This window comes from Sturnira hondurensis, unplaced genomic scaffold, assembly GCF_014824575.4.
Source record: "Sturnira hondurensis isolate 20B ecotype Veracruz unplaced genomic scaffold, ASM1482457v3 Scaffold0004474, whole genome shotgun sequence".
NCBI lineage: Eukaryota > Metazoa > Chordata > Mammalia > Chiroptera > Phyllostomidae > Sturnira > Sturnira hondurensis.
In genome coordinates, this window is record NW_028077105.1 from 17,183,992 (window position 1) to 17,196,596 (window position 12,605).

The 12,605-nt window shown below is 40.9% G+C and overlaps 1 protein-coding gene across 1 annotated transcript in view; it reads right to left on the bottom strand.

Moving 5' to 3' along the window:
- SLC35F1 (solute carrier family 35 member F1) overlaps nt 1–9,979 on the bottom strand; it is a gene marked incomplete at its 5' end in the record, with an annotated part of 68,265 nt that extends 58,286 nt beyond the window's left edge. Inside the window, one exon of the mRNA XM_037045863.1 lies at nt 9,852–9,979. Within this exon, the coding sequence (XP_036901758.1) occupies nt 9,852–9,979 (128 nt within the window). The remainder of the gene's footprint in view (nt 1–9,851) is intronic.
- Between the last annotated feature and the right edge of the window lie 2,626 nt (nt 9,980–12,605).

The following is a 12,605-nucleotide window of genomic DNA, read 5'->3' on the forward strand; positions in this document are numbered from 1 at the left end:
AGCCAAGTAAAACAAATAGTATGTCAATAATGATAAGGATTCTGGGGAAATATAAAGCAGGGGAGAGGATAGGGAGTGCTGAGTGGGCAGGAGATTGTGATTTTAAGTAGGGTGGTCAGAGAATAACCCAATAAAAAGGCAACATCTGACCCAAGTCCTGAGAAGCACATCTCATTGGCTGGCAGAGAGCAGACGCTGAATGAATGAATGAGATGAAAGCAATAGATAATTTTTATTTCTCTGAAACTATCTGGGGAGATTTGCTCTCACTAAGGTAACTAGTGCTGCCTAAAGCTACATAATGGGATGATTTTGGCCCCGGGCAGCTCTCTCACAAGGTGAGCCTCTTGTGCAGCTGCTAGTTCTTGTCACCATTCTCAAGCCCAGAGGGTGTCACAACTTCTAACCTGATCATGAAGCCTCCTACCCAATATCCACACTCTTCCTATTTAAGAGTTCTTGGATTGGAAATGCTTCCCAATGAAGAACATAAAAACAAGAGGAAGACAGGAAGAAGAGGGACAAAAATAACCCTTGCTATTTTCTTATGTGTTGGTGTTTTTTATGATTTTTCATAGTCTGAGTCTTTAAAAGTGTCAGCAAGTTTAAGATGACACCCTTCAGTCTTGACATAGCTAGCAGGCTTTTTTACTGATGTGATTTATGAACAAACACACCCCTTCAAATGCATTGCCAAGGGAAGCAGGCTCTGCACTTTTTTCATTTTCTTTTTATAGGTACAAGGATACACTTTAACTTCAAATATTTATGGCGGTGAGTTTTCTGTAGTGACTGGGTTCTTCTTTAATGTAACCAGACCCGTCATGGAAATGTTTGCACGTGCATCTGTCCATCGCAGACAACTGCAGAGTCCTCCTCCGAGGAGCCCATCCAGGAACCTTTGGGAACATTGGCACCTTAGTCACCATGAAGAGGGAAAAGCTCCCCAACAGGATTCTCTTCTCCGAGAATGGAAACACGAACACAGATGGGCAAGAGAAGCCTGCACGTGTAATGTGTTTCTGGTTCTTTCTAGAAAAGGCCCTCAAAAGATCAGCGCCTTCAAATCCACCTGGAGAACATGAAGAAATTAAATATTGTCTCCAACTGTCTTAGTCTCCTGCTGCTTCTGTAACAAATGATCACAAACTTAGTGCCTTAAAACATCACAAAGTGGTGGGGGCAGAGGGCGGGAAACACAAAAAACAGAATTATCTTCTGAAGGGCAGGCACCTCATTGTACAGGTTCTCCCTGCTAGGTGAGTGTTCTAGGAACCCATCTGTATCAGTGCACCAACTGGCATTATTGCGAGAGGCTGGGTTTAGCTTCAGTAAGTTTTTTTTGAAGACTCTTTCAATGTGTTCGCCCATTTCATGATGGATGCTTTACAAGCATATCTGCCTACATTGCACTGAGTATTCAGCAGTTTTTAACCCAAAATGGCATAACCCCCTGCCCCATCTTCCCTATTCACCTGCTCTTGCTCTAAGTGACTTCTTTTGTTTCCTCAAATGAAAAAAGTCCTCAAAGAGAACCATTTTGCCCTTGTGGAAGGGGCGAAATAAAAAAACAGCAGAAGCACTAAAAGGCATCAAAATCGATGAGTCCAGAAACTGTTCTGAGCAGTGGAAAAAAGTTTTGATATGTGTATTGCATCAAATGGAGAGCACTTGGAAGGTGACCGAAGTTTAAACATGTAAGAATAAATACACAATCTTTTTTTTTAAATTCCATTTTTGGGGTCCCTCCTTGCATTCATTATCTTATGACTTCAGGGATCAGAAGTCCCAAATCAAGGTGTTGACAGGGCTGCGTTCCTCTGGAAGCTCTAGGGGAGCATCCCTGGCCTTGCCTTTTGGGTTTCCACAGTCCGCCTGTACTCCTTGGTTTGTGGTTCCTTCCCCACCTTCAGAGTCAGGAGTGCAGCGTCTTCAGCTCTGTCTCTGACTCTTTGACCTCTGCTTTCATTGGCACATCTAGTCTCTCCTCTGACCCCTGCCCCCTTCTTCCCAGGACCTTTATGATTACATTGGCATTTCTCCAATAATCTAGAGTAACCTCATCATTGCAACTTCATTAATTTATTCATGTCTGCAGAGTCCCTTCTGCCATGTAAAGTACCGTAATTACATATTCCATGGATTAGAACTCTGATGGCTTTCAGGGATTGAAAGTGGTAGCAATGGTCACACATAAGGAAAGGTATGCCCTGAGAAGAACGAGAAATTTTCTTTAAAGGAACAGATACTGCCACTTATTGAGCAGAAGGGCATGTGGGTGTTTACACATCTAATGTTCTGTAGGACACTGAAGTTCAACCATTCGAACCTGGTTGCCATTAACAATTCTCACTCTGGAAGGTCACAGGTATATTTTAATGAAGCTCTCATTACTTTTTGAAACTGCCTTCAGAAGATTCACTGTTATTCCTTCATGGAAACTCATTCTTTGAGGGTAGGTTTTAATTTTGGAGGGGGGGGGGAAATCAAAATGTTGGATTCAGTCAGATAAAACTTTCTGGATCCAAAGGAAGGATACGTTATAAAGAAATTTTCATGACTTGAAGTTGGTTCTAAAATTTTTAACAGGAAAATTATAAAATATTTGAACAAAGGTAGCCACATTAAAATAAGTGTATAATAATAAGCACCTTGAAGTATAACATTGAGTTTAATGTATAATTTTTGCTATTTACTAAGTTGCTTTGTTTATATCTTATATAGAAAAATATTATTTCAAGGACATTTTTGTTTGAAAAGTGAAGAAGTTCTATGTAAAAAGATGTTTCTAATGAGACTATTTGGAGTTTTTTTTTTTACATTTTATTTATTTATTTTCAGAGAGAGGGGAAGGGAAGGAGAGAGGGAGAGAAATATCTATCAATGTGTGGTTGCCTCTCATGAGTCCCCTGCTGGGAACTGGCCTGCAACCCAGGCATGTGCCCTGACCGGGAACCGAACCAAAATCGTGTGGTTCGTAGGCCCGCACTCAAACCACTGAGCTACACCAGCCAGGGCAACTATTTGGAGTTTTTTAATCTTAATTCTCTTTTTACATTGTAAGCTAATTGTTATAAGCTAGCTTTTTTCAAGTACATCACCTTTTTATATTATGTCCTCCAAATCCTTCATAGAATATAGCATTTTTTAAAATTGGACTAAAAATTAGATCTTTGGTATAAAAAAAATCCTCTAGTCTTTTACCCAACACAGCAAATCTTTAATTTATCTTTCATCACATTTGTAATTTTTAATGTTTCAAGAAACCAGAGAAGTAATTACCTGGAGAAACTATAAGAAATTATCAATAATGTTATTTATAGAATTTTGCTTGTCGGTAGGGAAGATGACTTGAAATAAAAACATGATTCTAAATTTCTATCAAAAGATTCCATGCCTATACAAATCACTTAAAGGTCAAATGGACACATCAGCCAATGAGCACACCTAATTGGCAAGATCTTACATGTGGCTAACTGTAACTCTGAATTTTAGAAATTTAATTAAAATTAGTTTCTGTCTGGGCTTATAATTCATCAGTTTCCAAAGTAAAGAAAAATGGGAGTTTTGAAATTTTATTTACTTAGCCATTAGAAAACTTTTATCTGCAATGCTATGCGTTCTTTCTGTTTCTCTCTTCCTCTCTGTGTCGATCTCTGTCTCTTACACACACACAGATGCAAACACACACACCGAGAGGTACTCACCAAGTCAACTTGTAATTGCTTCCTTGAATAAATGAAAGCACTGACTCCAACTATTTGCACAGTCATCTACCCACTAGTCCACCAGTTGTGTTCTGCAGAGAACTGTCATGTTTGGGAGATCTAATGGTCAATCAACAGTTGGCAGGTAAATCTGTGTGACCATAAAGGAGCCTCGGGGACATCCACGGTTGGGTCTCCTGCGTCTTCCCATCTGCCCTGTTCTCCCTTAGCTACCAAATATTCTAGGCTAGGAAATCTGGGCACTAACTCTGAAAGGTATGAATCTTTGGGTCTGGTGCAATATTGAAATAGAGAAGTGATTCATTTTTCATGAACAGTATATGGAAAGAATATTAAGAAAATAAGTAAGTTATTTATATAACAAAATGATTTTTCAATTTAATAGAAGGAACAATTTGTGTGTTTCCCATTGTGTTAAACACAGAAATCATTTATAAAAATGTATTTGGAAATATTTTAGGAACCTGTTCATTAGAAAACAGGCATTCCATCTGTACCATAGGAGAAAAATGTTTTCATTTTACACGCGTCAAGCAACTGTATTCTAGGGCTCTAAGTTGTTGAAATTTTCACTGTTCTGTGCATTGTCCTCTTGACAGTGGTGAGCATTTCTATGACCACTATTTTGAAAGTCTCTGTTATGTAAATCACTTAGCTTTATTTCATTAAGATCTATTGTTGGAGTTGTTTGGCTCCTGGTACTGCAAAAACATGATTCCAAATAGATCATGATGTATTCGCTCGTACAATTTTTTTTTCGCTCGTACAATTTCTCTCGATATTTTCCCTCCAAAGCAGAGTGGGTTGGGGAGAACTTTGTACCCAGCAACAATTTCATTGATCTTGATGAGGTTTCACCCGTACTGACCAGCTCTTACCTGTGACACAGTAACTGGTCAGGGGCAAAGCCAATTGGAATGTGGGTTTCCTAGACTTCTTGCGGTGTCTCAAGCGAGTTCGTTCACCTAGATCGTTTTGCATGCAGCTGTGAACATTTTCATCACTCCTCTTAAATTTCTACCCAAGAGTGAAAGTCCATGGGAGGACAGGATGATTTAGGCAACATGTATCTTTTTTACTTTTTTCTTAAATGGAATCAGTGGAAAATACGTGAGTAAAAGGAGCTGGAATATAGAGAGCTTTTAGTGCACACTGGCAATCTAATGGATACTTTGGTCCCCAGCACTTAGCCATAGCATTGGCATATTTTTTTAGTCAGTGAAGAAATCTGTATGCCAAGTCTATTCATACGGCTTAAACTTTAAACTTCAGAGACACAGAGGAAGATGCAGAGGACCCTGCTTTTCCCTGTGTCTGATACAACCTAATTCCGAGCCTACCTACCAATCAGGGAGTGGACCCAGAAAGACCTGAGAGTTACATAAAGCTATGAGACAAACTGTGGCATGTGTATGTTGTAGTTTGTTGTCAATGTCGCACATGGGATCTGCATGTACATGCCATGTAGAATCTGTCTCAGGGTTGGATGTCACACTGCACAGTGGGGAAGCTGGCTAACAGCCCACAGTCAGAGGAGCTGGGGCGGAAGGAAAATCATCAGGGCCAGAGGGATTTCCTTCTTCTTTCTCCCTGGTTCCTGATGAAAACTGCTTGACTGGTGGGAAGAGCTCTGAAATATCCAGTGCGAAGGACGGGGTACATTAGCAGTACAGACCCCTCCGAATGGCTTCGGGCAGGAGTACTGCAACTTGTTTCCATTGTGAGTTAATTCTAATGACCCAACTGTGGAGTTTGAAGAGACCTGCTTTCCACTTTTCATTTCACTAGTTTCGCCTATTTGCATTTTAATACTGCATGGCTGGAGAAAGATGGATACTCTTTGGCAAGAAGTCATAAAGCTGATACTTGTACTGAAATGGTTTGGATAGCACAGTTATAAAAATAGCATAGCTTTTAGAATTTAGCCGAATGTCATTGCTAATCTGTCTCAAAGTTACAGGCACAACCTATTTATTCTGCACAAGTCAAGAGCTACAAGTCCACAAACGTGTCTTTAGAATAAAATCCTTATAAATTCAATATCACGGTGTTACTGTATCTCTTTTTACTTTCAAATAAAGAAAGCAGCTGGGTTTCTTCCCTTCAGTGTCTCTCTTCATTATCTTTTCTTCCTCAGTAAATATTATCTCTTTTGCCATTGTTAAGTTTCTTAGATTTGACTCTAAGGCAATCTTAAAATATAATTTTTCAAAAAGATGTTCAACATTATGAGCTATTAGGGAAGTATATGTTAAAACGATGGTGAAATATCACTGCATACCTTTTCGAATGGCTAACATAAAAGGAACAATAATACCGAATGCTAGAGAGGACGAGGAGCAAGTAGACCTCTCACACATCGCTTGTGAGAGTGTGAAATGGTACAGTGACTCTGAAAGGCTGTGTGACAGTTTCTAAAACCAATTAGTCACTTTCTATCTGACCAAGCAATTGCACTTTTGAACATTTATCCCAGAGAAATGAAATCTTACGTTGACACAAAAACCTGCACATGCGTGTTCGTGGCAGCTTCATTTGTAAAAGTCCAAAGCTGGAAACAACCCCAGCGTTTGAACAGGTGGGGGTTAAACAAACCTGCCATATCTATACCGTGGAATACTGCTTGGCAACAAAAAAGAACAAAATGTTGATACATGCAACGGTTTGGATGGATTTAAGGACATGCTTAGTGAAAAAGCCAACTTCCAAAGGTTAAACATTGTATGAATCTATTTTTTGACATAAAATATTCTCCAGTTGACAAGATTACACAGATGGAGGATAGATTAGTGGTTGCCAAAACAGGGACGAGGGTGGCGGGACTGCTGTGACTTCACAGGGGCACCCTGGGAGACTTCCTCTGTGGTGACAGCACAGCTCAGAGGGAGCTGACCTGACCGTGGCTGGCCCCACGCACACCACGCAGGCTTACCGCAGAGATGCGGAGGCTCCTGTTGTGGACCACTGCGATAAAGCTCATCTCACAGTAAAACAAGTCACATGGGTTTTGTGGTTTCTCAGTGCATGCACAAAAGTTCCGTTTACACAATACTGTAGTATATTAAGTGTGCATAGCTTTATGTCTAAAGACACAAAGCATATATCGCAGTTAAAAGTAATTTATTGGTAAAAAATGCTAACCGTCATCTGAGCCTCCTGGTAACATGGTGCCGATAGGCTGGTTTAACGGAGGGCTGCCACAAACCTTTAGTTTGTGAAAAACACAGTATCTGTGAAGCACAGTAAGATAAAGCGTGCCTCCACATGGGGTCAAACTGCACAGAACTCTGCACACACACAGTGGAGTGAAGGGAGAAGGGATGGAAACGGAATCAGGTACGCAGCCCAGTGAGCAGCACTGTACCAATGTCAACATCCTGGTCTTCACATTGTACTGAAGTCATAGCAAATGTCACCACTGGGGAAAGCTGTGTGAACAGTTCAAAGAACTCCTCATTTTTGCAATTTCTTCTGAGTCTATAATCATTTCAAAGATAAATTTTTCCTTTCAAGCTTCATGTAACAATGGTTTGTGACATTCTATCCTAAACTTGGTGAATGAGCCGAAAGGGCAAGAGGACACAGCAAGGGGGACTCTTCAGGTCTGCTGGCTCTGCACCTCTGCCATGCACGGAATCAGGACACAGGAGTTGTCTGGCACTCTGCCAACTGCGAAGGCAGCCTGTCTCGTTCAAACACAAGTGCTTTGAAAAAGGACCGTGGGTCACATTCTGTCACTTCTTTCCTCAGAAACCTTCTCAGCCGTTTTACCTACAAATGTGAGCCATACTCTGCATCCTGGCATTGAAGTACTCCTACACATGGCCCCGACTTATGAGTACCCGTGACTTCCGTCTGTCCCCAGACCACAGCCCGAGTGGACTGTAAAACTCCAGTATGGCTTACCACAGCACCTAGCCTAAAGACCCAAGCCCTTGGCCTGGCTGACAAGACTCGTGGAGTAGGGCCCCTGCCTCCTGCTCTAGGCCACCTTCTGCTGCTCTTCCTTCCTGCTCTCTGTCCAGCCCAGTGACCTTGTCCACAAGCCCATCCTTGCCACAGTCCTTCCCACCGCAGAGCCTTCAGCATGTTGCCTCCTTTGCTTGGATCTCTTCCCTTCCCTACTAATCTCCAACTCCTTAGACCTCAGCCCCATCAGCAGTTCTTTAGAAAGTCCTCCCCCAGCTTCCCAGTTTAGGTCACAGTGTTTTGACAAATGGCCTGACAGCACAATGTTCCTTTCCTTTAGAACACTCGCCCCCCAATTATAAGGATACATCCATTCACTTGGTCATCAGACCAAAGGCCGTCTTCCCCATCCGATTGGCAACTCCATGAGAACACAGGCAGTATTTCTGCTCACAGGTGTGTTTACCACCTAATATGCTATACTAAACATAGAAATATTCAGTGACTGTTTTCTAAGTGACTGATGAATCAAACTGGAAAAACTGTTCTCTGTTCTTCAAGTTTCCTGTCCCCGGTCTTCCGTCACACTCTTTATTCCAGGTGCAAAGCTGGACACATATTTTATCCAGTCTTACAGACTCATCTGCATAGGTACCTTCTTACGATGGCAAAGAAATATCATCTCTGCCTCCTCTGGAAACTGTAGCACTTAGGTGTCTGTCCCCTTATCATACCTGGTGTTACTATGAATAGATTGCGCCTCTTACTCCCTTTGCAAATCCATAAACTCCCGCAGGACAAGGTTGATGAATTCCTCTTTCCATCATCTGCAATGACTAGTACATTCTTCAGAGGCTTAATTAAAATATTTTCCTTATTGATTAATATGAATAAAAACTGAAGGCAGAGCAGATATTATGTGCTCAATTAATATTTATAGGAACAAGGGAAAATCATTGTAGGTCCTTATTAGTTCTACCAATGTGCAATGAAGAAACAGAATTAAATTACTAAACAACACTTCAGGTATGGTTCTCAGAGCAAATGTTTTCTGTTCTGACCATTGTTATTTCTTAGTAGGTTTATTTGTGGCAGGTGGCAAAACAGTCCTGGAACTGTTAGGTTACCTGGCTTTTTCACCTCCCTCTTCCCTTGCTGAGTCAATTATAATAAAAACCAATTGATATTTCAGTGGAATTATTATTTTTTGTCTTTCCCCAGAATTAACATAAACTTTTCATAGAATGCAGTGTTAAGTAGGGCGTCGAACAGCTAACCTAAAGTCATGCTTTCTGCCTGTCACTGGGCGTGTGGGAAGAAGCATGTAGTCCCATCTATCTCAGGGTTAGATAGCTTCCTACTCAAGCTATACGATCTGAATTTACTCAGGTGGCTTGTTGGCTTGTTTGTTTCTCCATTTTTGTTACTGTTTCTAAGCAAATTGTTAGGATGGCAGAAATGCTGTGGAGGTTTCAAATAGAAGTAATATGTGAATGACGTTTTGTGTCATGATGGAACTTTGGAATGAGTGTGAATTCACAATATTGCTATTAAAAGATAAGCAAGGATGGAACCTAGAGAGTTAAGCTTATTATTTACGATGTAATGAGGAATGTAGGGGGTATTTGGTAAAAATTGTGAACATATAAGTTAAACTTATAACTGTGTGCGTGTGTGTGTATGTCCATATGTAAAAGAAAAAGGAAAGAGAGGACACAGTGGCTGTCATCATGTACCACACGTTTTAGGATTTTAAGTCTTGTCCCGTTAGGAGAAATTCTGCCCCTTCAGCTTGTCAAATCTCCACATTAAAGAAAGCTGAGAGAAAAGATTATTAGGCATTTTGATTACCTAATCAGCATCTCCGAACATACTCTAAAATGTTTTAAGTTGTGATTAAAATAATTTATGCTTATTAATAATTCTCCTACTGACATAAAATTAGTTGGCAGTATCCATAGCTACAGATTATTTTCCTACATTGTCAATGACTATCATGGTCTGTTAAGAATGAAGAGGAAAAATGCCTAATTTCACTTGAGTTCGGAAAAACTAGTAAGATATAGAAATAAAGTTCAAGTTAATTTTCATATGACCAATTTCCCTCTTGTTGCAGAACTTACAGAGTCATATTCAGATTCCTAAGTGACTAACTGAAAGCAAATGACGTCTGGAAACTGAGGAGGCTGCGAAGAAACGAGGAGCCGTCAGTACCTGGACACTGGTCAGAGTCGTGTACTGGTAGGCCTTGACCACCAGGTAATTGGCTTCCAGGTCTATGAGTCCCAGAATCATATACTTCCACCATCTTCGTCGTAAAATTGCCAGGAGGTTTTCTTCTCCTGTGTTATAAAGTTGAGAAGAAATGGGTTAGGTTCTAACACATAATAACCTGTGTATTTAGAAGGAATCTAAAATACTGGTGTGTTATAGTTCAACCACGCTTTCCCAAATGTTTACTTAAATAAATCAGCGTCTCAAAGGCTGGCAGGTGTTCACTCAGTCAACAAACAGTCTTCACGGCGGATTTGGCACTTCGGGCTGGTTTCTGTCTGAATGAGACTCCGCGGGATTTGAGCTCACCACGTAAAACATTTCTCAGGGACATTTGAAGGAAAAAATTACATCATATTAAAATAAAAGAAATGGTGGGCCAGAAAGGCTGCATAAATACACAAAGTCCAAATCATCCTAAACTTCAAGGCTAAGGTGAAATAGATAGCAATGTAAAGGGGCCAGCCGAGTGGACGGAAGGTTGGCGGCAGATCTGCAGTGTGGCTCCGAGACGCTGTGCCGAGTGCTCGTTCAGCTTTGACCATGACACACTCTGAACGTTACACGCTGGCAGTGTGTGGGTGGGGGGAAGAGACAGCAAGGGGGAGCTCACTCTCAGGTGGAACAGGACCATAAGACCACAGTTTTAATACTGCCACCACTGTAACCTTCACCACCTTGCCTCCTAAATAGATAGCATCACAACAGAGTTTGCATTTCTTAGTCCTTATCCTTATTTTCACACAGTTCAGGCCTGAAATGAGCCTTATGTGTCAGGGGGCAAGCATGATTATTAATAATGATAGCTGTCTGGAGCCAACCTGTAAGGTCTTAATAGAGGATGTAAAAGATGCAGAAATATTACATGAATTGTGACTACATTTGCCATGTGTTACTGCAAAACCAATTATTCCAAAAAACAGTTGCTTAAATCAGTAAATATTTATTATTTCATAGTCTTTGTGGGTCAAGAATCTGGACAAAGCTTAGCTGAGTGCCTCTGGTTTGAGGTTTCTCACTAAGTTGCAGTCAAATTATTGGCCATGATGCAGTCTCATCTGAAGGATTGGTTGGGGACGGGGGGAGAGAGAGAGACAGGCTCATCATGGAAGCTGTAGGCCACAGTCTTTCTTAGAATCTAATATCAGAAATGATGCTTCTATGGTACTCTTTTTTTATTTTGTTTTTCTTCTGTTTTATCATTTTATTTTTTATTACAACTTTCAGTCAACACTACTTTGTATTAGTTTTAGGCATACAACACAATGGATAGATGTGCATGTAGGTCACAAAGTGTTCCCTCCAATAAGTCAAGTGCCCACCCGGCACCATAGATGGTTATTACAATATTGTCGACTGTATTCTTCCATAAGTCAACTTATATTTCTATGGCTATTTTGTAACTATCCATCAGTGCTCCTCAATCCCCTCGCTTTTTTTCACCTCACCCCATCACACCCCTTTTTTCTGGCATCTGTCAGTCTGTTCTCTGTCTCTATTTCTATTTTGTCTGTTCATTTATTTTGTTCTTTATCTTCCACATATAAGTGATATATGGTATTTGTCTTTGTATGTCTGGTTTATTTCAGTTAGCATAATGCCCTCCAGGTCCACTCACGCTGTTGCAAATGGTAAGATTTCAGTCTACATAGGTACCACCAGTTTTTTATCCTCTCTCGATTGATGGGTGCCTGTGTTGCTTCCATATCTTGGCCCCAAGATAATGCTGCAAAGGACCTGGGGGGAGGGTTCATATATTCTTTCAAATTAATATTTTGGGTTTCTTCAGATATATACACAGAAGTGGGATTGCTTGGTTATAAGGCAGTTCCACTTTTAATATTTTTAGAAACCTCCACATTTTTTCCACAGTGGTTGCATCAATCTGCATTCCCACCCATGTTTGTTGATTTATTGATGGTAGCCTGACAGATGTGAGATGGTATCTCATTGTGGTTTTAACTTACACTTCTCTGATGGTTAATGATGTTGAGCATCTTTGCATGTGTCTATGGGACACTTCTACAGTATTCTTCTCTTTAGAAGAGTCAGTGAGTCCAACCCACAGTCAAGGGGGTGTGGCTGCCAGGAGGCAGGGATCATTAGAGGCCATCTCACAGGCTGGCTCTCCGGTGCCACACCCCTTCAGGACCTCAGCTGGGCTTCAGCTGGTCCTCCAGAACCTTGATAGATTCTACACCCCTCCTTGTATCTGGGCCACTCTCGGAACTTTGAATTCCTCCTGATTTCTGCCCTTTGTCTTATTCCAATGATCATCACATAGGTGGTCTTTTCAACCACATGGAGACTTGTGGACATGAAGCTTTTCAGCTACACAGAGAATGTCAGAGCAGGTTGTGACTTGGCTGGCAACAAGGAGGGAGAGGTCTCTGGACCTTCAGTGGCTAATCCAGTTTTCTAGGCTTATTTTGGATACAACACTTCCCGTGTTCTTTGCTCCAAGCACACTGAAGAGCTTTCTGTCTCTGTGAATAGCTAAATCCTGTTCATTCAAAATTTAGCTAGTCTCTGATGTTTTGCCTGACGACACTCCCCAGCTAGGCAACGTGTACCCAGCTTTGTAAAGCACTGTCAATGATTTTGACTATCTGGAAATTGTCTCTTCACTAAACTGGGAGGTTGTAAATGGTAAGACATTAAATGTCACTACATATATATTTATATATATATATA